The sequence below is a fragment of the Mustela nigripes genome, chromosome 13, assembly GCF_022355385.1.
Source record: "Mustela nigripes isolate SB6536 chromosome 13, MUSNIG.SB6536, whole genome shotgun sequence".
NCBI lineage: Eukaryota > Metazoa > Chordata > Mammalia > Carnivora > Mustelidae > Mustela > Mustela nigripes.
In genome coordinates, this window is record NC_081569.1 from 53,667,534 (window position 1) to 53,695,461 (window position 27,928).

The 27,928-nt window shown below is 41.7% G+C and overlaps 1 protein-coding gene across 3 annotated transcripts in view; it reads left to right on the plus strand.

Moving 5' to 3' along the window:
- The window catches only part of FMN1 (formin 1), a 402,553-nt gene that overhangs the window by 253,208 nt on the left and 121,417 nt on the right, over nucleotides 1-27,928 (plus strand). For all 3 annotated transcript variants that reach the window (XM_059372455.1, XM_059372453.1, XM_059372454.1), the window contains 3 exons: nucleotides 6,024-6,111; nucleotides 22,006-22,067; nucleotides 24,017-24,105. In XM_059372455.1, the coding sequence (XP_059228438.1) occupies nucleotides 6,024-6,111; nucleotides 22,006-22,067; nucleotides 24,017-24,105 (239 nt within the window). The remainder of the gene's footprint in view (nucleotides 1-6,023; nucleotides 6,112-22,005; nucleotides 22,068-24,016; nucleotides 24,106-27,928) is intronic.

The following is a 27,928-nucleotide window of genomic DNA, read 5'->3' on the forward strand; positions in this document are numbered from 1 at the left end:
CAATTGAAGAGAAGCTACATGGAAAATTAGAGGTCTATTTTTAAAGGTCTAGTCAGAGGCAGACCGGGAATTTGACACAAACAGAGAAGAGAATACAAATGCTGTGACTCTACCACTGCCTCCCTCCCTTTTGGGAGGTAGCACTACATTTCATACAACTCTTAAGGTTTTAGTCTAGCTTAAGATAATAAACACCTTCTTTTCAAACACTTGTTATGTCAAGTCATTAGACAGAACTTCAAGGATGGCTGACTGTGGTGACATTCTCTCCATATTTCAGCCTGCATGAACACTGAAGGGATAGATACGCTCATTTTCCCCACTGACGGGCAATCTCAGTCTCAGCCCTTTCCTCTTTGTCTTAGCTCACGTCTGATTGCTCTCTGGCCTTCTTTTAATTAGCTATTAGAAGAAGTTGCATTTAAACTTTTTCCTGTAAATAGAATGTGTTATTCAGGGTTTTCGGAACTCTAACTGAAGAGCTTGGTGAATGTTTGTTTGAAGAAACTGTTGCTCCTCATTTGTGATCTTGTCATAAATTGATTTCTGTGCCTGTCTCCTTGATGTCCATGTGTATGCCGTGACCAAGTGTTATCAATAACACTAAGTCTAGTCAATTTCCAAAACCTTTCTTCTTTGGAATTTTCTTTGCAGTTAGTTCAGGTGATGTTTTAATTGCCTTTTCGGTTCTTTTTGGCAACTTACCAAAGTTATTTTTGTGGAGGAATAATTGATATATAACACTTGTTATAGGTGTACAATATAATTATTCAATATTTGTACACACTGCAAAATTATAAACACAATAAGCGTAGTTACCATCACTGTAAAAACTTACAAAACATTGTTTCTTGTGTTGAGAATTTACAGGATTTACTGTCTTCAAAACTTTCAAATATGTACTATAGCATTATTGGCTGTAGTCACCATGTTGTATGTTATATTACATGGATTTTTTATTTTATAATTGGAAGTTTACATCTCTTGACACCCTTCATCCATTTTTGTCTGCCCCCAACCTTCCTCCACTCTAGCAAATATCCTGTTCCCTGTATCAATGAGTTTTATTTTGTAGATTCTACATATAAATGAATTCATATATTTGACGTTCTCTGTCTGACTTATTTCACTTAGCATAATACCCCCAAAGTCCACCCATGTTGTCACACATGGCAAGATTTCATTCTTTTTTATGGGTGAGTACTATTCCATTTATATACAGAACATATCTTCTTTATCTGACATCCATCAGTGGGCACTTCGGCTGTTTTCATATCTTGGCTATTATAAATAATGCTGCGATGAAAATGGGATGTATATATCTTTTCAAATTAGTGTTTATGTTTTCTTCAGATAAATACCTAGTAGTAGAATTGCTGGGATAAGATAACATTGGCTTTAAATGACACATTAGACCAGGTGGACTTAACAGATATACATAGAACATTTCACCCAAAAACAATAGAATGTACAGTTTTTTCAGGCACACATGGGACATTCTCTAAAGTACACCACATGTTAGGCCATAAAACAAGTCTCAATGAATTTAAGAGGATTGAAATCCAATCAAGCATCTTTTGTGAGTACAGCAGTATGAAACTAGAAATTAATTACAAGAAGAAAAGTGGAAAAATCACAAATAAGTGGAGATTAAACAACATGCTACTGAATAACCAGTGGATCAACAAAGAAATGAAAGGAGAAATAAAAGAATACCTTGAGGGGTGCCTGGGTGGCCCAGTTGGTTAAGCATCTCCCTTCCACTCAGGTCATGATCCCATGGTCCTGGGATTGAGCCCCATGTTGCACTCAAAGATAACGAGGAATCTGCTTCTCCCTCTCCCTCTGCCTCTCTCTCCTGTTCATGCTCTCTGTGCGTGTGCGTGTGTGTGTATGTCTGTCTCAAATGCATAAATTAAAAAATCTTAAAAGAATATCTTGAGACAAATGAAAATAGGAATATAACATACCAAAATCGAGGGGATGCTGCAAAAGAATTTTTTAAAAAGATTTTTATTTATTTATTTGACAGAGATCACAAGTAGGCAAAGAGGCAGGCAGAGAGAGAGGGGGAAGCAGGCTCCCCGCTGAGCAGAGAGCCGGACGCGGGGCTCGATCCCAGGACCCTGGGATCATGACCTGAGCCAAAGGTAAAGGCTTTAACCCACTGAGCCACCCAGGTGCCCCCCTGCAAAAGTAATTTTAAGGGGAAATTTCGTAAGGATACAGATAAAAATTCATACCTGAAGGAACTAGAAAAAGAACAAACAAAGCCCAAAGTTAGTAGAAAGAACAAAATAACAAAGGCCAAAGTAGAAATAAATGAAATAGAGACTAAAAAGACAATAGAAAAGATCAAAGAAATTAAGGGGTGGTTCTTTAAAAAGATAAATAAAATTGACAAACCTTTAGCTAGACTCAGCAAGAGAAAAGAGAGAAGGCTCAAGTAAGTAAAATTAGAAATGGAAAAGAAGTTACAACTGACACCACAGAAATACAAAGGAATATAAGAGATTACTTTGAACAACTATTTGCCAACAAGTTGGACATTCTGGATGAAATTGAAAAATCACTAGAAACCAAATCTCTCAGGACTAAATCATGGTAAATCTGAATAGACTAGTTACTAGTAAGGAGATTCGATGAGTAATCAAAATCTGACAACAAACAAAAGCCAAGACCATCTGGGATCACTGTGAATTCTCCCAAACATTCAAAGAAGATTTAATGCCTATCCTCCTTCTCAGACTTCCAAAAAATTAGAGGAAGGGATGCTTCCAAACTCATTTTAGAAGTCCAGCATTACCCTGACACTGAAACCAGACATGGGCACCACCAAAAAAAGAAAATAGCTGCCCAATATCTCTGATGAACATAGATGCAAAAATCCTTGACAAAATACTAACAAACCAAATTCAACAATGCATTAAAAGGATCAGATAGCACAATCAAGTGGGATTTATTCCAGGGATGCAAAGATAGTTCAATATCTATAAATCAGTCAGTGCAATACATCACATTAACAAAGTGCAAGATAAAAGTCATCAACTCAATAGATGCAGAGAAAACATTTAACAAAATTCAACAACCAGATATGATAAAAACTATCAACAAAGTGGGTAGAGAAGGACCACGCCTCAACATAATAAAGGCCACATATGACAAGCCCACAGGTAGCATCATACTCAAGGCTGAAAAGCTGAAAGCTTTCCTCCAAGATCAGGATCAAGACAAGGATGCACCTCTCTTGCCACTTTTATTCAACGTAGTACTGAAAGAACTAGCCAGAGGAATTCGGCAAAGAAAAGAAATAAAAGGCATCCAAAATGGTAAGGAAGAAGTAAAACTGTCACTTTTTACAGATAACCTTAATTTATATATAGAAAACCCTAAAGACTCTACCCCAAAATTATTAGAACTAGTAAATGAATTCAATGAAGTTTCAGGATATGAAATGAATAGAGAAAAATACATTGCATTTCTATATACTAGCAGTGAATGATCCCAGAAATTAAGAAAATAATCCCATTAATAATTATATCAAAAAGAATAAAGTATCTAGGAATAAGTTTAAGCAAGGAGGTAGGTGACAGACTAGACACTGAAAAGTTTAAGACACTGATGGAAGAAAGACAATTAAATAGAAAGATATTCTGTGCTTATGGCTTGGAAGAATTAATATTGTCAAAATGTCTGTACTACCCAAAGCAATGTACAGGTTTGGTGAGATCCCTATCAAAGTTCCAATGTCATTTTTTTCAAAGAAATAGAACAAAAAATCCTAAAATGTGAATGAAATCATGAGAGACCTCAAATCCCAAAGCAATCTTGAGAAAGAAAAACAAAGCCAAAGTGATTTTTTTTTTTTTTAAGATAACTAAGCTCTACAGACTTCACAAGGACAAGCAAGGACTTGATCTGTCTGGGTCACCTCCATATCCTCCGAGTCCGAAGCTGTGCCAGGCACATAAAAGAGTCACAGCAGGTTTTTGTTGAATGAATGAGTGCATGGCTGGATATTTACATGAAACTTATGTGGCTTTTCTTAATTTTGTATTGGGCTTTTAAAAATCATTTCATTTTAAATTTGTGTTCTCAACCTAAGAATAAGCCAGAAATTGCATTTTTAAAGAAAATGTTTGATTTTATATATAATCTTTTTCTCTGTTGCTTTCATATAAAAAATTAAAAGTCCCAGTACTGACCTTATTTTTAAAAAAAAAAAAAAAACTCTTGAAATTCTGTATCCCCCAAAAATCTTTCTTTAAGACTAATGCTGACATTATTAAACACATTGGACTAAAACATCAGATTTCCTTTTATCTTGATGAAATCTTGGTATTTACTATATTTTAGGTCTAATAGTTATATAAAAGTAGCCATTCTGAGCAGGGAAAGAAAAGGTAAAGGGCTGGCAATAACTGATTCAGGATTGACTGATAGATGGGTAATTAGACCATCTTGGAACAAAGTCTGTTATTCCTTATAGTCAACCAACAAACAGTTCAGCTAGTCTAGTACCAATATAAATGCAGATGTTTCTTACCATATTACTGTATCTTCACTATATTTTGGTAAGTTTTTAAGTACCTACGTGGAAGGGGAAGCATAGCTGTTTAGTTTAATTTGTATTTTACCCAGCAAAGTGTGTTTAAAAACTTAAGATTTGGTGATATTTTGTGTGCATTCCCTATTGATTTTTGTAGTTGTGTCACATGAGAGAAAATGAATTTTTTTTTCCCCCTTAGTGGCCACTGTGTGATATGTTAGAAGGAACTGATTTGGCTTACTAGGTTTAGAGAAACCGAAACTACAAAAAGCTCTCCCTCCATAATGGGTGATGAGGTATTTGGAGTTTATAAGAAGACTGTAAAGTTTTGACATATCTGTATTATCATAAAAGAACAATTTTAAGAAATTAATATAAAGGCTTAATGTATAAAGTATTGTTTATGTTAAAAATAGCACAAATATGAAGCAACTCAATTCTCCAAGACAGGGAAATTTTATTTAAATAATCTGTGTTAAGAATATATAATATGGGGGTGCCTGGGTGGCTCAGTGTGTTAAAGCCTCTGCCTTCGGCTTAGGTCATGATCCAAGAGTCCTGGGATTGAGCCCCACATGGGGCTCTCTGCTCAGCAGGGAGCCTGCTTCCCTTCCTCTCTCTCTGCCTGCCTCTCTGCCTACTTGTGAACTCTGTCAAATAAATAAATAAAATCTTTTAAAAAAAAGAATATATTATATGAGTGCTTTACATATATTACATCCTGTAATTTTTAGAATAAATGTACAAATTAAATACAGTCAGCCCAACTCTGGGATGAAGAAACTGGCTGCATCACTGGTAGACAGCTGAGCTGTGATCACGCTGATCTTTCCCCTAAACCACTGGGCAGATGACACAGCCAAAAAGACTGGAGGCTCTGAAGTGACCTAAGAAGTAGCAATGTGGAAAGGTGCCAATGATAAGTGGAGAAGTTGGATATAAAATTATATATACGTTGCAATTATAGTTGTGTTAATAAGTGTTTAAATAAAGATTTCAGTGCTTGTATTAGATTGGCAAAGTTTGGCATGATCTTTCTCCTTCATTTTCTAAAATTTCTGTAGTTGTAGATAAGTCACTTTCTTTTTTTTTTTTTTTTTTTATTTTTTTTTTTTTAAATTTTTTTTTTTTTTTAAAGATTTTATTTATTTATTTTACAGAGAGAAATCACAAGTAGATGGAGAGGCAGGCAGAGAGAGAGGGAAGCAGGCTCCCTGCCGAGCAGAGAGCCCGATGCGGGGCTCGATCCCAGGACCCTGAGATCATGACCTGAGCCGAAGGCAGCGGCTTAACCCACTGAGCCACCCAGGTGCCCCATAGATAAGTCACTTTCAAATTAAAGTATCATTAAAATAGAGTGACTGTAGCATCAGTTTAGTTCCTCAGAGTATCTAAAAATCTTAATGGTTTTGATATGCTTCTAAAAGATTACATGGTCATTTGAACTTGTATCAATTTTATTTTTAAATTCCAGATCATCAAGTTATTAGATGGAAAACGATCTCAAACTGTGGGAATCTTGATATCGAGTTTGCACTTAGAAATGAAGGATATCCAGCAGGGTAAGTCTTCTCCATCACTTTTGTTTTTCCAACTTTAGTATTTTTCAACATTTTATTGTGAAAAGTTTCAAGCCTATAAACAATTAGAATCCCATAGTAAACCCAATGTACCAACTCACTCTTGTTTCATCTGAAATACTGTCCCTCACCAGCTAGACTACTATAAAGTAAATCCTAGACATTTTATAATTCTTCTGTTAAAAATGTCAGAACACTGATAAAAAGTTAAAATAATTCCAGTGCAATTGTCACACATTTAAAATCATTTACAATAATTTCTCAATATCATCATATATGTAGCTCTAATCTCCCCGATTATATATTCACCAATTCATGCATTTGTTTATAATTAGTTTGAATGAGGATCCAAACAACTTTCATGCATTACCTTGGTTGCGTGTCTCTCAGTTTTCTTTTAATCTAGGACTTTCTGCATGCCATCATATTTCTTTTTTTCCTTTGTAATTAACATTTTTTTTTTTAAGAAACCAAGTCATTTGTCCTGTGGAGTTGCCCACATTTTTGATTTTCTGATTTTATTGCCATATTTTTACTTACTATGTTTTTCTGTCCCCTGTGGTTCCTTATGTAAACTGTTAGTTTGCTCTACAAACTTGATCCTAGTAGGAGAAGACTTCATAAATGCTACTGCATATTATATCAAGAAATACATAATATCTATTTGTTTCTTTATGTTGTTAGTGGACACTAAAGATCTTTGCCTGGATTCATTATTTCATTAGAAGTCTGCAAAATAACGATACACTAACTCCATCACTTCTTCTTCATTAGCTGGAATATTTCTATGGTGAAACACTTTGCTTCTTCATCTACTTGTTTATGTCATTGTTTCTTAATCCCTTCCTTTTTTCAAATGATGCTATTTCAACGTGGTTGTCTTTGGCTCACTTTGAAATACTTTAAAAAAGGAAATTTTACTTACATATATTTTTCTTAGTCTCTAGAAAAATAGATCAAAAACCATCTTACGTTTTTGAAATCTATGTCTTGCATGAAAACAGTACTACTCTTTCTTAGTAGTACAATTACAATTACAATTAAATGTAAATCTTTATTTTGACATGTCATTGATAATATTTTCTGAATAGTAATGCAATCTCCCATAGATGGTTTTGGTAGAATTCATCATGGATTTAAACTGGAGACACTCTCACACCACAGGTTTTTACTGTTGCCTCATGTTTGTTTTACACAGGTACACAGCATAAGACTTGCAGAGGTCCCAAACCAAAAGACACTTAGGCACACACTAAGGGTTTAAAATTTTGCTTTATTGCAAGCATAAAAAACTCCCCATAAAATTTAAAATACTCTGAATTAGTTGATGGCCACAGAGGATGCAAACAAGCTGTCTATCTATAATATTTCAGCTTAATTAAGTAAAACTAAATACTGAAGGATAAATAGGAAACCTCAAAAAATCTTGCAGGAGGGGACTTGAATTTGGGCCGGGCAACTAAAGGGATCCACCATCAAAATATGAGAAAGGGATCCTTCAGTGATTTTAGAGGCCAGATCTTCTAGAAGACTTGAATTTCTCATATATTCAAACCAGGGAACAGCGACGTGACCACAAAGGTAAAATGAAAAAAATGAAACAGATAAATCAGCAGGAAAGCTGATCGTCTTTTGTCAGAGAAATGAGCTTTCTGGATGTAGGAATTCTCCACCTCTAGCGGCAGGGTTGTTTCCTAAACCACAGTCTTCTTCTGAGGTTAGATGCCTGGGTTCATCACCATGATGTGCGGAGCCATGGCTAAGAGTTTTCATACTGGCAACTGCACTTGAGACTCAATTTAGTTCTTTTTAGGCACATCGTGCTGTAGTGTCAGGTTGTCATGAGACCAGAGTCGTCCCAGCCGTGTCGTATTCCAGTTCCCACCTCCGGACTACAAATCTCCTTCCCATGGCACCCCAGCCTCATTGGAGCGAATGTTCATTGTGAGTGAGGTGAGAGGTTAGTTCAGCCCTGCTTTTTCCAGCACTCTCCTCTTGGCAGAAGCATGCTCACGTGAAGCCATGGCGAATTAACATGCCAGCATTGGAAATGTCAGTTGTAACATCACAGTTTTCTAGGACTTGTCATCTAGTTCTTTCTCCTGTTCCAGGCACCTCCATTCCCCACCACAGAGTTGGCTCCTAAGTTCTAAAAAAAAAAAAAAAAAATCACCTCTATTCCATGTCTTCATTCAGTAATGCATTCCAGATGAATAAAACCTGAGCTTAATTTTTCTTTAGAATCATTTGACTGACACTGGCATCCGAAGGTCACAAGGAGCCCAAGCTGTGTCAGTTACATTTCGTGCTGAGTCTGTGTCTGGTCGTGAATGGAATGCACTTGGCCTTGTGTTGTCGTCCTGCTGAAAGGAGTCCCGGTGCTGATGTTGGCCCAGAACGTGTGCTTTAACGTGAGAGGGGCTGCCGTGAGATCTGACTGGGGCTGGCCAGCTGGCAGCCAGGCAAGGTCACACAGCACATCAGCCCTGGTGAAATGACCAGAGTGCCGAGGCTGTTCTTCAGCCTGTGGTCATATGGTCATCTTTGTTAAAGCACAAAGACAGATGCACTAACTAGCATTTCCCAAACTCACAAGGAGCTGATGTAGAACCCCAAAAGTGAGCATATTCACTTAAGGAAAAGAATTTTCCTTCGCCGCGATGAAACTGTTGATCATATCTGTTCATTACTGCATCCGTATCACTTGCCTCTCCTCTCTCTGTGTATTTGTTTATGCTCTTTTCCCCCTTGCTGGGATGACAGCGTAGTCACCTTGATAATGGTTTTGGGTATGTCCGTGCACATATGTAACCCTCCGTAGCTGGATAATCCACTTATTTCCTGGTTCAGCTCTTAAAAAGCGACCTTGTGGGACACCTGGGTGGCTCAGTTGGTTAAACCACTGCCTTCAGATCAGGTCATAATCTCAGGGTCCCGGGATCGAGTCCCGGTATCGAGTCCCGGTATCGGGCTCCTTATCCAGCAGGGAGCCTGCTTCTCTCTCTATCTCTGCCTGCCACTCTGCCTGCTTGTGCTCTCTCTATGACAAATAAATAAATAAAATCTTTAAAAAAAAATTCTTTAAAAAAAAACAACATTGTCTTCCTCATTTGTAAAGGTGGCCACTCTTCTGTTGTCCACAAGACACTGCCTATGAGCCTATGATGTATATTGAAGAAGTGGGATTCGGAAGCTCTGTACCTCCAGGTCTTACAGAAAGACAGTGTGCTCCTTTATGCCATGTTGCATTTTTTCTAAGAATTTCTCTGATCATTAAGCCTTGCTTACAATTCTTCGGGCTAACATATCATGTATAAAAGCTGCTCTTTTTTTTTTTTTTTTTAGTTAATTGGATTTTTAAAAAGTAGACTGAACCTTAGAATAGATGGAATCAGACTGTCATGTGCCCTACTCCAGTACATTTGGGCAAAACTCTCTTCCTTTTCTCCTGCCTTCCTGCCTTCCCACCCTCAGGAAACATGGATTGAATGCCAGTTCTATATCAGGCCCCATGACTACCACAACACATAAGATCCAGACTCTAACATTCTCAAGAGTGCGCGGGGTGGTGGGAGACACGTACAAGGCAGCTCAATGGGATGATGAGTCTTAAGATGAGTCTTAAAGATAAAACAGTGGTCATCACACACAGAAGGACAGAAGGCAGGTGAATAGGAGGCCTGCTAGAATACACAGATGACACATGAATGTGGGTTGTTTCAGGGCACAGGGCTAAAAAGGCAAGTGGTATCCAGACCAGGCAGGGCCCTGAATATCATCATACAAACTTGGGATATTATCCCATGAGTAACAGGGAGACACAATTGAAGAGTGTCGGTGCTATGATCTAATTCCAAATACAGAATGCCTCTCGGGCTGTGGAAGACAGACCTCTAAGGTCTTGCATGCTCTGGGCCAAGCTGGTACCTCCAACTTGGCTGGGTTGCACTTGCTTCCTGTCTCACCACACACTAATCACAGCAGTCCTCCTTGATTCCTTAAAAAGGCCAAGTTTTTTCCTCCTTCTGTGTCTTTGAAGGAGTAGCCTTTTTGAACGAGCAGCATTGCACATTCCCTCTTTGAAATGGTTTTCCACCCCACTAGACCGAGCTCCTTTTCCTTGCTAAGTTTTGGCACATAGGGTGCCTAAGAGAGCCTACACTAAGTTAATTCTTTGAATCTGCCCTACACCTAATACCTCACTTGCTCCTTACTTATGTTTCCATTTATACCCATCACCAGAGTATAAGTTCCAAGAGGGAGATTGCTCAGTGATGTGTCCCTAGCACCTTGTACTGTGCCTAGCACCTGGGTGATGGTCCTTGAGTATCTGTTGAGTGGAGAAACAGAAATCATACTGAAGGAGGATCAGTCTGTTAGAAAGGGATTGTGATGATTGAGATAATAAATATGAAGGCCAGAACTAAGGCTGTGTCTATAGAAATATGGGGGAGACCAAAGAAAAGGGCTATTTGGAGAGAGAATTATTCCATTTAGCCACATCAGAGGAAGCAGTGATGGAGAAGAAGTCTTATATGTACCTTGGATTTCTTGCTTCAACAAGAATGTATATAATGAATGGTACCAAAACATAAACTGGAAAGAAAGGAGAAAAAGCATAGGTAGATGATTTGAGCTTGAAATGACTGGAGACATTGAAGCTAATGTGTTCAATGAGCATCTGAAAACTCTAGCCTGATGTGAAGTGGATAGGGCTATGTTGGAGATAGAACATCGCCAAAAAGGTTAACCACTTTTATCTGTTTGTCCCTACCCAAGATGGTGTTGGATATCTTGGAGAAGAAAGCCAAGTCCCTAAACGGACCGAGGTTTGAAGCACTGCATGACTCAGGGCAGGACCTTGGTTGTGGGGGAAAAATGGTTTCAGGAGAACGATCATAACCCCCCCAGCACCTGTATTTGGTCCAGGAGAAACTCTGAATAACTGATTTACTTCTTGCCGCTTTCCATCTGCTAAACTGGATGACTTGTATTTAAAAGCATTTGGCATCCTTGGACACAGTGACTGCCTACATGATTGCAAATTAGTGTTTTCATTCCACGTTAGTGATTTCCTCTCATTCTTTTCCCAGAGGAGATGGAAAATTGCTGTTGACTGTTCTTGACATAAACCTCTGTATGCCTTGCAACAGACGAGGTGCCAGAAACCTCCTGGCATTCATTTGGAATTTCCCGTACACTCAGAATTTATATTTATAATGTTTAATCTAACATCAAAATAAAACATTTTTTAGCTTAGTTTCTACCAGCCTAGAAACTCAGTTTGGGAGTTCGGTTGCATCAAAGACTATCTTTCTGTTTAGGAATTTCAAATCAAAATGTGAAAGGATGCCAGTGAGTTATGTGCCGGGAGTCTAAAACCCAGATCTGAGAATGCTTACTCGACTTTGCTCCCTTTACCTAATAATTTCTAGAAATTGCTGTCAAGGTTAATGCCGGGTGTCTAAAACAGAATGAATTTTACCAGGCATGTGAAATTCACCATGAATTGTCTAGGATTTTCCTAAGGAACATTCTAGCCTCCTGAAGGCAGGAGGTCTCCAAAGTCTTTATAGGGCACCCCTACCAGTAAAGAGTTTCAGAACATGCTTCTCAAGCTATGTTCTCTGAACCATGTGTGTCATGTAAACGTGTGACAGAACTAATATTCATGTTATAAAACTCATGCCCAAATATGAACTAAAGTGAGATTAATGTTTTTTGCAATGTCTTACTAACTTTAATTTTGATGGCTTTGAGTTTTTATTGGCTAATGTCACAAATAGAGTGAAACTCACTATTAACAATAGTGTATCGAAATCTGCATTTCAAATAGTCCCTTGATAAGTTCTCTTATAATTTATGGAGGTCAGTATCTTAGCAAATCCGGTTCAACTATCTTTGCTCTTTAACTACTTGCATGGCTGATGGAGAACTTGAACTGGCCATCAAACTGTCTGCTCTGCCATTTTCTTACTGTTGATGGATTATCTTCCAGGGTTTGTCTGCAGGAATCTTTTGAAGGCAACTTTAGTTTATTTTGTCAAGTTTAGTTTAATTAAAACCAGATTTTAGAATCAAAAAACTTCATTTCAGGGGGACCCCCCAAAATCAGAGGATGTTGGAAGCAAAAGAACGAGCGAGGATGCCGTGTAAGGAGTTTACCCAGCAAAGGTGATTTGGGCTCCTTACCTGTGGACCTACTAAATGAAAGTGCTAGGAGCAATCAACTTCCTATATTGAAAAATCTCATTAAAAAAAAAAAAATCAGTGAATTTTTTTTCACAAAAAATCAGTAAATGGAAACAGTAGCCCCAATCCTTCCCTGTGCTTCCCACTTTTTGTCTGAAACACCTGAGCGGCAGGGTTCCCACCCACCCCTTTCTAAGCCACTGTACATTCTTTCACCCCCCGGGGCTGAGTCCAGAAAGCACAGGGTGGCAAGTCTTTGTACTTTACCTTCAGGCAACTGGCTGAGACCATCCAATCTGCCTGGAATGTAATTTTGGCTTAAAAGAACCAGAACTAATGGAAGAACAGAAGCAGCTTAACCCGAACTCTTTCTCATTCCACTGCCCTACAGAGAACAGAGGGGCTGGCGGAGGGGAGGTTTTGTGAATTCCCTGGCTGTGCCCTTCTTTGAGGTTTGAACCATGGACAATTTTAATTGCACCTATAAAATGGCACGGTGGGCACCTTGCAGCATAGTACATGCCCAAACTTGGGTGAGAATTGGGAGTTTTGCTTTATACGATTGAGCGATTGGAACAGATTAGATAAGCATCCCTTTCACGACTGTTGTGTCTTCCACCACCCAACAAGCTCCTGCTCACTGCGTCACTCACATTTGCCTCCTGTTTCCATCACAGCCCGAATTAAGGTCCGCACCAACTAACATGCCGCGCAGGCAGGCATCTGGCAATGTAGGGAAGACTGTGCACATGCTCCCTTGGTCATTCTTGTGCTTTGTGGGTCCGGAGGCAACTTTTGTTTGTTTCTTCATGCTCTGTGACTTTTCTTCCCTTTTCAGTCTGTTCTGGCATGTAGTATAAAATTACACTTACTCATATCTTTCCAAGAAAATTTGACTTTATATTACTCTAGAGTTTATTTTCTTTTTATATTTTATATTTTCTTTTTTTAAAGATTTTATTTATGTGACAGAGAGAGAGAGCACTAGGCAGGGGAGCAGCAGACAGGGGGAGAGGGAGAAGCAGACTCCCCACTGATCAGAGAGCCCAATGTGGGACTCAGTGCCAGGACCCCCAGATTATGACCTGAGCAGAAGGCAGATGCCCAACTGGCTGAGCCACCCAGACACCCTATATTTATGTTTTCTTTTAAGACAATGCCTTTTCAGTTTCCACATTTCTATTTTTTAGAAATTCTTCTTGCTGTAATTTTAACTGCAATCATGTTTATTTTTAATAACTGCGAACAACTGGCAAAGATTAAAATTGGGATTGTTTTATTATGCATATTGAGGTAGCATATGAGAATTGAATTATTAGTGATAAATAATGGTGAGGTTATCAGTGTGTATAATATACAAATGAAATTTTTGTAGCATGGGCTATGTATGGTTCCCACGAGGAGGCTGCTGATTAACATAAAAAGCGTGCAATGCCATTTAGAGACAAATGCCAATAGAGGCTGTTGTGTGGAGATGGTTCACTGATTTTTTTGTTTGTTTTTTTAAGAGGGTGAGGATTTTAGAGGGAGTGATCATTCATAGCCTAACACTTATAAAAGAAGTGCAATCAGGGCACCTGGGTGGCTCAGTCGACTGAGTGCCCGACTCTTGGCTTTGGCTCAGGTCATGAGCTCTTGGGTCCTGGGATCGAGCCCTGTGCCTTCTGCTCCTCTCTCAGCGGGGAGTCTACTTGAGATTCTTCCCCTCTGCCCCGCCCCCCACTCACAGGCATGTGCTCATTCTCTCTCTCATAAATAAATAAATCTTAAAAAAAAAAAAAATAGAAGTGCAATCATAGTCCAGTAATTTGATTATGGAGCTCAGCTTGGGAAATCCAGTTGTGGGGCTTCATGCCTTGATTTCATCATCTGTACAACTAGGGACAGCAATAGCACCCCTCTCCTGCAAGTAAATGTAAAACACTTACCCACACAAAAAGTGCCCAGTATATGCGGCAATTAATTAATTAAGTATTCATCCCCAGTAAGGTCTGCCTGCGAGACCCACCCTCTGGTGTAGTAGACAGGTTATTTTAAGCTACTTTAATAATTGGTGTCCTTAGCATTTCATCTGGGTGGAGCTAGGCTTTGTGCTTACCTCTATCTGCACAGGTGTGCCTGGTGCTAGAGGCGGGGCGGAGTGGGCCCTGTAGTGGGAAGAGAAAGGCATATTGACAATGGTGAACAGACCTAGTTCCAGAGTTCTCAGGAGGCAGGCTCTCCCCCAACCCACCCTTCTCCCTGCCGGGTCCTCTTCTTTCCATTCATGCCCAGTTTTATCATAAATTGGTCATCCCTCTCTGTGATGGCCCTGTCCTTATGAGGTGAGCCTGTGGGGAGATGTTCCTGCTGTGCCTTTCCTCAGCTCTCCGATTCTACTTCTGCCTCATTCCATGACCTCCCATCCTTGCGTTTTCCTTGGTAGAGGTCAAGATAGTTGCTCTGTGGGAGTGTTAAGGGGTAGGTTACCTGAGAGGTTTTTTTGTTTTTTTTTTTAAGATTTTATTTATTTTTGAGAGAGAGAACATGAGTGGAGGGCAGAGGGAGAGAGAGAAGCAGACTCCCCACTGAGCAGGGAGCCCGAGGTGGGACTCGATTCCTGCACCCTGAGTTCATGACCCGAGCTGAAGGTAGATGTTTAACCAACTGAGCCACCCGGGCTCCTTACCAGAGAGTTTTAAAAACCCAAAGCTTTCTTTATTACCGTCCCCATTTCATTATCTTTCCCTTACAAGTTGAATGTTAAGGAAGCCCTAAGAATATCAGTAATTTGGGCATAATAGCCAAGTTTTCCACTGGCCATTTGGAAGTTAACATTGTTAAGAAAATAATCTCTACTAATAGAGTCAAATAATCCTATTAATCTTTGCTTTCATGGGCTGAGAATAGATCTAGTCCACTTGCAAACAATTTAATAATTAATTTAACACCCACTTTGTGCAAGATGTTCATGCCAACAACTTAAGGAAGGAAACGCAAGGAGGCATAGACTGGGCTGCAGAGATGGGATTTTTAAAATCAACAACAGCCCGGGGCACCTGGGAGCCTCTGCCTTTGGCTCAGGGCATGATCCCAGGGTCCTGGGATTGAGCCCCAGATCAGGTGCTCTGCTTAGCAGGGAGCCTGCTTCCTCCTCTTTCTCTGCCTGCTCTCTGCCTACTTGTGATCTCTGTCCATCAAATAAGTAAATAAAATCTTTAAAATCAACAATAGCCCAAGCCTAGCAAACCACCCCAGCCCTATCTGTCTGTGGCATCTGCCACACCTCGAACAGTTCGATTGACTTTGGCTAAGCCAACAGACTGAGGAGTGTGCCTTTCCTCCCTCAGTCTTCCACATGTCTCTTGCCCAGCAGTGCTCCTTCAGTCGAAAAGAACAGCTCCTTTAAGTAAATGCTTGTTTTTTACTCAGTAGAAGCCCTTCAGACAGCAAGCACAGTCATTTTTTGTTTATTTGCAAATGGTGCATTTGAAGATAGAAAAGTGTTGAGGGGTAAAAATGGCTGGAGGGCTGAGAGAATTCCTGCCTGTTCTCTCTCCTTGCCTTGGTCTTGTGAAAAGCCGCCTTCGACCCAGAGAGGGAATTTCCCTATCGTGTGAGACCCTGACCCCGTGCCTGTGCCTGAAGCAGGCACGTAATTTTTATGTGCGCCTGTTAATTTCAATCGGGGACACTGATCTGCTTTTTGTCCCTGCTGACGGTTATTATATCTTAATGGGCAAAACACTACTCTAATGATCCTTGCGTATGTAATTCTTGGAGTACAGAGCAGGCACCAGAGGACCACATAAAAATGTTTGCCTCAATTTCCCTGCAAAAAAAGGGGCCCAGAAACCAGACTTGACCAAGTAACAGATTTTTAAAGGTAAAGGAACCCAATAAAATTACCAGCTTTTCACAGCGTGTGTCTATTTCCTTTCGACATATTGTGAGGTGTAGGTGAAATATTCTAACTGAACTGACAGTGTGAGTGGGGAGAACTAAGGAGAAGGGGGAGATAAAAGTAAAAACCACCAGCAATGATTGATAGTGCAGTAGCACTGAGTTGTTGGGGTCTCCCCTTTGTGGATTTGACACCTCACCTTTCTGACACCATCTGCAGGCATGTTAGTATAATGAGCCCTAGACAGAGGGGAACAAAAGCTGGCAGGGCTTGAAACTACAGTATCAGGGCTTCAAGGTGTGCTGTAGAATTGTGTAGGCTAGGATTTGCTCCTCCAACTTACAAGATAAAAGGGGTGTGTGTGGGTGTGTGTGTGTGTGTGAGAGAGAGAGAGAGAGAGAGAGAACAAGAAAGAGTGCATTTTTTTTTTTTTAAGTTTAAAATGGAGGGAGCTACCCCATCCCAGGCAACTCTAAGAATAATTTAATCAAGGACGGATTTCTTCTATATTGTAATCCTCAGTTAAATAATTAAATGGGTTCATGTAAGGCTTATAAGTTTGATGATAAGAGCCTTCAAGAATCAGTTCTCTAAGATACTGGGCCAGTATTAGGGAAACGGAATTATCAGGTATTGATTCCAACCCTATTCGGGAACTTAAACTGTTCTCAGTGAGTAGGAAGCATAATCATGCATACACAAAACAGCTGTCACGGAATCCTAGTACCTCTGCCTTTTTACTTTGTAGACCTTTGGCCAGTAATCTAACCTTCTTGGCAACTCTGGAGAAGAGAAATAATAGAATTCTAACGATTTCCTTAAGCTCCTGGACTCAACCAGCATATCTCTTCATAATGCTTCTTCCACCTCTGAATTTTATTTTCCTTTTAACTTGTGTTTTTAAGATCCTTACATGGAAGAGGAAAAACCTCAGTGGAATACTTAGTGTTGACCCTAAATTTGTCTAATTCTTCCCCCACCAGAAGGTTTCCTCTCTCCTATTCCTCCCCCTAGGTCCTTGGGGCAAAATCAACAGGCCTATCCAGCTCTCTGCCTATTTCTGTGGGTGGCCCAAAGCCCTTCCTCCAAATCTAGATGCAAAGCCTCAGGTGGTCTCAACTCCAGCTTCCTCAGCCCCAAGCTGGTTAGTGATACTGCTCTGTAGTGCCCTTTCGTGCCCTGCTCCTCTGTCCCGTGCCTTCCCTCCACAGTATTTGCTACCTCTTGTTCATCGGAATAGCTTCTGAAAACAGTTTTTCCAAATTTCAACGTGTCCTATGGAATAGAACTCTGTTCCATTCCCTCTACTACTCGTAACTGCTCAGTGCCTCCCTGCTGGATACGGAGCACGTTAGAGGCTCCTCCTCAGGGCATTCAGAATTCTCCGGTCTTGCTCCAAAGGAGAATGAAGGCTCTCTTCATGCCAAAAGTGAACTACATGACATCGCCTGCACCTTCCATGAGCCTTTGTCTGCATCTGCTTCTTCCATCTGAAACATCTTACGTCTTTCCAGTTGGTGTTCACTGGCTCTTGGCCCAAATGTACAGATTGTCCTTCCTCAGGAAGAATTTTGCTTGATTAATGGTAATTAATAAGTGGGTGTTTCACGTGTCTGCCTGAAGCAATATAACCGGAATTTTTACTCATAACCTTTCTACCTAAGTAATACTGCTGTTTATTTTTTTTCTTTAAGATTTTATTTATTCATTTGACAGACAGAGATCACAAGTAGGCAGAGAGGCAGGCAGAGAGAAGGGAGGAAGCAGGCTCCCTGCTGAGCAGTGAGCGCCATGCGGGACTCGATCCCAGGACCCCGAGATCATGACCTGAGCCGAAGGCAGAGGCTTAACCCACTGAGCCACCCAGGCGCCAGTGATACTGCTGTTTAAAACATTACTGGAGGTTAAGAATGAAGGGAAAGCTATTTTCCTTACTCTTTCCTTGAAAGTGAGAAAATTTACTTATGAAGCTGAGTCAGTTTTTGGTATGGACTATCCAGGGCAAGCTGTGCATCTACACCGAGGGTGTGGCTGAGGACTTGATCATACAGCTAGACCGACTAAACCTTGATTTTCTTTTTAAACGAGGAACTAATGGGGGTGAGCAAATGACCCTAATTCAGATACACCCCTCCTATGACAACCTTTTCACCTGTCAAAGACGCCGTGCTCTCTTTATCAAGAAACCTTTCTTGATACCCAACAGAAGGACTCCATTTGGGGGGATTCCTGGAGCCTCTATCGCATCCACACACTTTTATCCCTGTCACACCCCAGGGGCTATGCCAGGTGCTGGGGTTGTCAAAATGCAGAGAGACGATCTGTGATTGCAGGGCTTCTGCTGCCCAACAGAGGAGGGAAACTGTTCTGCTACACACCGTAATACAGGTTCTTCTCTAGACTCTTTTCCTTGTGTAAAATACACATGCAGGGCCACAGAAGAGGAAAAGAGCGAGGATTTAAGAATCCAAAGGTCAGGGGGTTCCTTCCAGGGCAGGAAGGTTCTCCCCTGGGCTCTGGGGGAGGAAGTATAGGAAAGGAGGAAGCTATGGTTATGTTGCCCCAAGAAGCTGGAGCACCGTAGCTGGGAGAAGGGCAAGTGGTAGGGGATGAGATTGGAAGTGTAGCTTGGGACCAGAAAAGAATGGGCTTAAACATCAGGCCAAAGCGTTTGGACTTTACCTGCTATTTAAAGGAAAGACATAGGAGGTATTGTAAATATCAAAGTAAAATGATTAGATTTTCTAATCCCGTGGATTAGAAAAATAATATTGTTAGTACAACAAATGGTAGATTGGTGGGAAAGATGGAAACTGGAGATGCAGATGAGGTGAACTTTCTGAACGGACCCAAAGGTACCTTGTATTTCTTGTAAGACATTTGGGGCTTTATTTTCTATAATTACAACTCTTTGTGCCTACACCTTGACTATTAATAATGCTTCCTGAAGTTGGGCTTTGAGCAGGGTTTTGTGAAGGACCAAATGGGTTTAACAACAGCGACTCTTATCTGAGACACTCATGAATTCTGGAAAGTTTCATTTATAACACAAACTACTCCATAGTCTGCTTTCTCTAATTCTTTCCAGGTGTTAAAGGAGAGAGGGCATTAGCAAGCATTAAAACACATTGACCATGTGTATATTTAAAAATCATAATGGTCGGGGCGCCTGGGTGGCTCAGTGGTTAAAGCCTCTGCCTTCGGCTCAGGTCATGATCCCAGGGTCCTGGGATCGAGCCTCCTCCTCTCTCTTTCTGCCTGCCTCTCTGCCTACTTGTGGTCTGTCTTTCAAATAAATAAAAATCTTTAAAAAAAAAATCATAATGGTCATCGTTCGTTGGTACCATTTTGACTTCATACCATGCTGTAGGTGCTATACCATGCATACATATTACCTCATTTAATATTTTCGGCACGTGATATTAGACCCATTTTATGGATACGCTGAGGCTCGGGCACTTGAACTTGCCAGGATCACATAATGAGTGACGGTCATCCTGGTCTTTTTCTGTACCTTGAGCTTGTTCCTTCATCAGACAAAGAAACTTCCTTTTGCAGTTACCTCTCCCTGGAAAGTTCTTCTCCCAGACATTTACAGAACTGACCTCTTCAGCTCTTAGCTTAAATGTTGCCTCCTCAAAGAAGCCTTCATCAACCATCCTATCTAATGCTGCTCGTTTCTCTACTTCCTTCACAGCATTTTGTTACCTGAAATCATTTACTTGTTTCTTTCCTGTCCCCTGGGCTTGAGTCTAAATTTCGTGAGATCAAGTGTTTTGAACCTCTCACACAAGTTTGATTTATATAATCACAGCATTTTAGAACAGTTTCTAGAACTTAATACACATTCAGCAAATATTTAGTCAAGGGCTGGGTGAATGAATAAATAAATGTCCCCAGAGCCCACACTTGTTCTCCAGTCCTATCCTCTAGATGTTTCCTTGTGACTGCCTAGCACACTGGAGAAGAACTGGCTGACCATACAACCTGTCAAACTATGTATCTGGGACCCAGACTGATTAGCTTTTAAAAGCCAAATATTTACTCACCAAAAACACAACCCACAGGTCACTCCCTTTCTCATCAGTTAATATCACTCGGTGGCATCCAAGCTTACAGCTCATATGGAGTATCTACAACTTAGGGTTAGTTCAGAAGACAACTTGTCTGAGTAACTGTTTATAGAGCTTTACCTTTTCTTACTGCATTCCTCTTGGCAATTTTTTGTAGGAGAATATTGGAATTCACAGAAATGCGGCATTGGTCCTGGCAATTTTTTTTTAAACAGCACCAGCCATGTAGAAATTCACGATCTTTCTAATAAATTTGTGAATTCTTATGATCTCCACACACAAAATAACCGTCCTCAGAGGGCAAATTCTCTCATTCTTCCCTCCAACTACATTTTTCTTTTGTGATTTCAGATTGGGCTTTTTAGAAGTGTGATTTTTGCTTTGTCTTAGTGGCATCTGAGCCGGCTTTGTCACTAGCGTGTTAACCTCTTCTTTCCCCACTCTTCCATATCTGAGAATAGCTTGCTAAATTAACCCTAAGTTAGGGTGGCCCACGGAGGAATTTTAAGTACATTTCTCGGTGTTCTGTGAAGTTACGTGATCTTAGCTCAGTTAATTAACTTTGTTAAAATTGTATGTGGGGGGTTGTATGATTCAGCCACAGAAGGCACAAAACAAATTGAAAGGGACCTGCCCTTTACCTTGATCCTTACCTTCTCCAAAAACCATGGTGTAAGGCCAATGAACAGAATAATGGTTGACGAGCAAAATTTTAAGGCATTCTAAATATCACTGGTTGGTTTAATAAAATTAATTAGCCTGCCACGGAGAAAATTTACTAGTGTGCTGGTTAATTTCACAATGTAAAGTCAGAGAAGGGAGGTAGGGTTGAGAGAACAAACCTTATTAGTTTTGAATAATTATTTAAAGATGTGGAGCTGCCTATTTCAAACACTTTGATTGCCAAATCCATTAGGGCTTTACAGTCTCAATGTTTGTATCCCAGTATATATGGGAAGGAATCTCCCTAGGTGAAATCATAATCATATTAATGAACAGCTAAATGACCTAAAGATACCGAACAACGAGTAGAATCCTAATAAAACCATGAGCATGAGAACTTGCCTTAAGACTAACTCAAGGGAGGTTTCCATAATCTTAATTTGCCATTGATGCAATTATTGCCTTTTCTTGTCTTTTTAATCCAAACAAGATGTTTGCAGTGGCCATGGAAAGGTGCCTAAAATCACATGCCTGAATTCGTTTAATTTGCCAACGTTGTCTTTCTTCTCTCTTCCTGGTAATGGGCAAGAGTCAGTTCTGGTGCATTAGGTACTAAATCTCCTCAATTACTAGCCGGGAAGAAAGATTTAAAATTGTGCTTCAAACCTACAAACTGATTTAGTTTTAAAGCACCAACCCTTCTCTTGTGGAGCCTAAATTGAACTGCAGAGAGGATCCAGAAGTTGAGGAGTTAAACCAGGCATGGCCAAGGCTCAGGCCAGTGATAGGAACCGTTTTGGTTTCTTTCATCAGATCCCTCCTGGTGCAAAAGGAAAGAGAGAGAGAAAGAGAGAGAGAGAGAGGAAGAAAGAAAGGGAGGAAGAAGAGAAAGAAAGAAAGGGAGGGAGCAAGGAAGAAAGGAAAGAAAAACACAACTTATATAAGGAAGCACAGTGCTCTGCTGCCTGGAAGCTAGACGTGGAGTGTGGCTAGCTCATTAGTGTGGGGGAGTATAATCAAACCTCTTCTCTCCCCCCCCCCTCTTTCTTTTTGGGTCCTTGGCAGCCATTTTCAATGTGGATGACTCTGTGGTTGATCTGGAGACCTTGGCAGCTTTATATGAAAATGTGAGTATCAAAGACATACAGAGGCAGAGTTTTCAGATTTTCATGTCTTCAATAATGAATAAAAATGTTAAGGTCTAAAAAATGGTTATATGTGACTCCTTCTACCTTCCTGCCCTTCCCCGTCCCCAGATCACTAAACCATCCATGCTCTTTGGCCGTGAGGATTTTAACATAGCAAGGGAGAGATTCAGGCATAGTTTCTATAAATGTACACTCAAACAAGAACAGACGTGAGCAGAGCACTGGGTTCCGACCCCACTGTGGTATCTGGGTTAGCAGCTCTCTTTGCACACCTGCGTGGGGGGTGGTTCAAGGTGGAGACCCCTTCTAGGCCATGGAACCCAGCCCTGTGCTTACGGTTGGAGTGAGCGAAGCTAAGCTACCGGCTTACTGTTGGGGCACACCACTGTCTTCCTCTGAGGAATGGGAATACTAATACCACCTTGGATGACTCCTTTTGGATCAGATGAGCTAATGACACTGAATGTGGGAAGTAGTAGAAGATGGTGGGTGTGTGCTTTGCGTTCAGAGTCAGACAATTTTAGATTTGAGGTTCCACTCTGTTATTGACTCTGAGTAACGTTGGAACCAATTCAGTTCCTTCAGCCTGTTTGATCATCAGTACAATGGGCATGATAAAGGGCTCTATCTGATTTTGTATTAAAACAGAATTTGATATAGGTAACAATAACAATATGTTTGAAAATACACAGCACTGGACACATATGTGCTCTTTAAATTTAGGATATATGTGGAATAACCAGCAGAATTGGGAGGCTTTCTTGAGAGGAACACACAGGAGAGTTAGAATTCCCATGGTCGTTAACATTTCTGATTCGTTGACTCTGCTAGAATTTGAAAAGAGTAAACCAGATTCTCTTTATTGAAGTAATGATATTTCCCCGGGAAGCTGCCTGGAGCTCTATAGTATTTTCCAGTCACCAAGTTTAAAAAAAGATTCATTTCAATGTTATGTCTCCTGGGACCTTATGTCCCTTATAGAAAATTCCCAGAGGGCAGTAATCCAACCTGCGATTGCCAGTTCCCTAAACATTTTCACATCCTTTATATCTATCAGGAGCTGTTTAGTACAACTGGATGGGAACTTCTCACGTCCCATCAGCAGGGCTTTTGTTAATAGGAAGGTGAAACAAATACCAGGCTACTGGGAGCTAATAGTGCATTTGTGGTATACCTGGGGGGCAACATGGTGTTATGGGGGAAAGAGAGACTCTGAGTCAGGCCCTTTATCCAGTACATGGTCTGAGCCTTGGTAGAATTATCTGAAAAACAAAGATACAGTAATTGGTATTAAAGGACTCTGTAAAAGGCAGAGTGACTTCTAGATGCTTCTTGCTGCTGCCATGAGCTCAGGACTGGGCACGTGGGCAGTACTCATTAGCTCACAGCAGAGGAGAGCTGCCTGAAGTGGATCGCTGGATAAATTGAGAAAATAACGTAACTAAATGCCAAAAGGAGCAGCTGAGATGAGTGTTAACAAAATTCAGAGAAAGAGAAGGTGGAGACTAGAAATGAAAAAGTCAGGAGCATACGTAAGTTGGGAGGGCTGTTCTAAGGGTCAGGAAACAAATGCTGAGGACAACTGACTCCTAACCTGCTTACAGGGGAAGAGAGAGGGGATTCAGTGCAATCCAGCATCCTGGCTTCCAGGACACCCTGCGGTCTCCTGCTATGGCCATTGGCTTTGACCAGTGATTCTCTGGTGGTAGCATGCGTCAGAATCCCCTGGGGGTCCTCCTCCCCACCACCACCGCCCCCCCCCAGCTTCTTAGGACCGGGAGAGAGCCAATCATTTGCATTTCTAACTAGAAGCAGAACTAGATGCCAATGCTGCTGGTCCAGAGACCACACTTGGTCTCATTAGACTGCTTTAGACTGCTAAATTGTTCATTTTTTCTGTGCTTTGTTTGATTCCTCCTTCAACCCAGAGAGCCCAAGAGGATGAACTGGTTAAAATAAGGAAGTACTACGAGACATCCAAAGAAGAAGAACTGAAGCTGCTGGACAAGCCTGAGCAGTAAGGACGCTTGAACTCTTTGCTGTTAAGCCCAAAGGACAAGTGCGATCTCTGTCCCCCTGCCTCCCCACTCAGAGTAATTGCACCTACACCGTGCAGTGAGCAGAGTCATAGGGCCGTCATCCCCGTGACCCACTTCATGCAGCAGAATGACCTGACTGCCAGGAAACGCAGCCGGGGGATTTGTGCTGCTGGATCTAAGATGTCTCAACCCCTCTCCCCACCCCTCATGGTTCCCCTTTCTTGTTCTAGCAGCTTGTTAATTCCTCCTAGACTAAACATTCTGGCCAAAAGGGTAGCTGAGGAAGGAAGAAGGCATTGCTCTGTTTAAGGTTCTGTGGATGTAGTTAAAAAAAGATGATGGCAGACTCACAGAATCCAAGTTGATTTTCCTAAATGCTGTATCCAGTAAACACGGCCTGAACGTGCCAGCTTTCCCTCACATCCCTCCACCTGCTCTGCCCAATGGACAGGGGACCTTTTCCTACTCTTGGCATCTGCTCGTTTTTCTCTCTATTCACCATCTAGTGTTGTTTGCTCTCCAGTTGGGGCTGTTAAGCCACAGCCTTTGAAAGCCTAGACCTCTGATAAGGAATGGAGTGGCTCTTGCCTTGGCTGGGCTCTTGGGGTCTGCACACCACAGATAAGTATATGGGACTCTGAGTTCCTGGACCCCACCTACCTTTTCATGGCACAAGATTGAGGATGTAGAATGGGTCCAGAGTGGACAGAAGAATCCTTTGCCTGTCACCCCTTTGAATGCTTCATTAGTGTCCAATTCAGGCCACTCCCCTCAGCCTGGAGATGAGGCAGGGGATAGAAAACACAGCAGAAGCTAAGCAATAATGTTTAGGGCAACAAGTGAGCCCTAGAGACATCTAAGTTTCTGTGGCTCATATCAACCCTTCCATGGCTTGCCCTTGGGTCCACTAGAATGCCCCACAGCCCTTGGATTGCCTGGAGAAAATGACTAGGTGGGGGATTTCTAGGTTTACTCGGTTACTGGCAAGCCTCTGGGATCATTTTGGGAATCTTCGATGAATTGTTCTCACACGGAAGAGAGGCCAGTCTCTACCCCACTCTCTGGCCACTCTAGAAGCCACTCTCTACCCCACCCCCACCCTGCCTCAAGTTAGTTCATGAAGCCTAAAAATATTGGGAATCAGCGCAAAGGGGGTTCTGCTGCCATTCTGGCCCATCACTTTGAGCTACACTCCCTACCAACTCCTGCCCCTGACCAATCCTGTGGTCCACTCCCAGGTCCTGTTTCCTAATAATAAATTAATTCCCACTAAGGTGCTAACGATGGAACGTGAAGTGACTCATAATGGGATACTTAGACACTGACAAGGCCATGAGGAGTATTTGAAGACTGTCTTAGTCAGCATGGGTTGCTATAACAAAGTACCCCAAGCTGGGTGACTTAGAAACAACAGAAATTTATTTCTTGTAGTTCTGCAGTTCGGAAGTCTGAGATTCGGGTGCCATTCCAGTTGGGTTTTGGTGAGAACCCTCTTCCAGACAGACTGCCAACTTTTCTCAGTGTCCTCCCATGACGGAAAGCAAAGAGAAGGAAGCAAGCTCTGGTGTCTCTTCTCCTAAGGTTACTAATTTCACCCATGAGGGCTCAACGCTCATGACTTAAGTGCCTCCCAAAGGCCCTGTCTCCTTAAACCATCACATTGAGGGTTAAGATATCAACATATAAATTTGGGGGGGAACATAAACACTCAGCCCTTAACAGGGCCAATAGGACATATCAAGCATTTGGGCAGCACCAACTGTGTCACACTGAGCAGTGATCTCTCAGCCTAGAGTTCCCATACTTTTCACGTAAAGCATCATAGAGTATTTTAGGCTTTGTTGGAAGTACTTAAACCATAGACAATATGTAAACAAATGGGCATGACTCTATCAGTAGAATTTTATTTAGGGACACTGAAATTTGAATGTTACATTATTTGTGTAGAAGTCAAAAAAATGTTATCTTTATCTCGATTCTTTTTCATCCAGTTTAAAAATATAAAAGCCATTCTTGTTGGTGGGCCATACAAAAACAAGTGATGAACTGAATTTGGCCCATGGGCTATACTTTGCCAACTCCTGCTCCATGCTCTGGGAGGAGCTGACCCAGAGAAGAGTGGGTTTCTGCTAAGGGAAGGGTTCCCCTTTTCCTTTCCTTTCCCTCCCCTTCCTACTGTCTTTCTAGCATTATTTTTGGAGATTAATTGCCAGGGCACAGAATAGCAGTGGCAGGTAATTAACAGATAAATTTACAAATCCTGCTTTCTCTGCTGATGATCTGGATAAGAGAGCATCTTCCAAGTTTGTACATGGTCATGGCAGCGGCTCCCCAGAGATGCTAAGCTAAGATGATGTGCTCAGGCTCAGTTGCACAGAGGTCGGGGCTTCAAGCCTGAGTGAATTTCACCCTCGCTCTTGACCTCCTGCATCGGGCGGCATTTGTTTGATGTGAGCCAGAGTCCAATTTCCTGGCAACTTGCTTGCCATCAGCTCCAAGTTAGTTGACTATAAGCATGTTTTACATACTGGAAAATATGAATCATTTATAGTTTCAACACTGCGATTGCCTAAGATCCCTGTGATGCCCAGTCCTATAAATCATAGCATGGAGAAGGTGGTCTCCTCACTCACCTCATCGGCTCTCTTGCAGCCCAGTGCCAGACTGAGAATGCCATTTCCCATAGAAGGGTCACCTGCTCGGGCCTGAGCTGTCTGAGAGCCACCCCTTCCAAGGATAGCCCTCAACTGTTGGCATTCTACCTTGGGATGGTGGTAAGGGGAGGGAAGGAGAGACTCTATCGGGTTTGATTAGGCCAAGCACCTGTTTTCTGTGGCCGGGAGGGAGGACACCAGGTCCGGCCTACTGGGATGCTCTGCTAGGGTCCCCGGTTACCTCACGAAGCAAACAGGAAGCGACTTGGTATACTGTTAGTGTACTCCTTGTGGAAGAACAGAATACATGATGCTGGGTGCCCAGCCCTTGTTCACACACACCTGAGATGGTACCATGTGGGGGTCTAGGGGATGATAACCTAAATGTGAGTCCCTTAAAACAATGGGACATGTTGCCTCATTCCACCTGTCAGCTGAGTCGGCGCCGCAGACGGGGAACCCGTGCAATGTCATGGGCCGAGCCTGTCTCCTAAAGACAGACTGGAGGGGCAGCCCTTCCTGGGAAAGTATGCCTACCCTGGGGAAGAATGGGAAGATCCCCAATCTGTGGCTTCTTTGAGCTTGTTTGGTCCTCTTTGTAACTGGCCTTAGGATATAAAGTTAGACCAGTCCAAAAGGAAATCAACCTCTACGTTTTCCTAAGTATCAAGGCCCCATGTCCAAGACCCATACTTGGGGCTTTGTGCTAGCGTTCTTATCCCTGCTCTTATGGGGAGAGTAGAAATCGCAGCTGAGGGGATCAGATACTTACCAGACACTCCGAGCCTTTGGGGCTCCTTTATACTTTAGGTACTCTTCTAGATAAACAGGAAAGGAGCTATGGTACCTTCCCTCAAGCCTTTGCTTGGCTGTTTTGGGATGGAAAGTAACAAAAACTCATAGTTTTTCTAAATGTGTGTCTCCAGTAAATCTTATCTTCACATCCTACCAGATGTCCAAGCCCCAAACCCGCAAGTCTTCCTGGACAGTTCTCAGCATTCCTCGGGGTCGGTCAGTTACTCTGGTTCTTGCCGCCGGAATAGCTCTCTCATGCCCTAGCCCCTCCGCACTCACCCCTGGCCTGCCCTCTTAGAACACCACAGCTGCGGTCTAGACGGTCTTCAGCCTCAACTCCACTGCCCCCTCC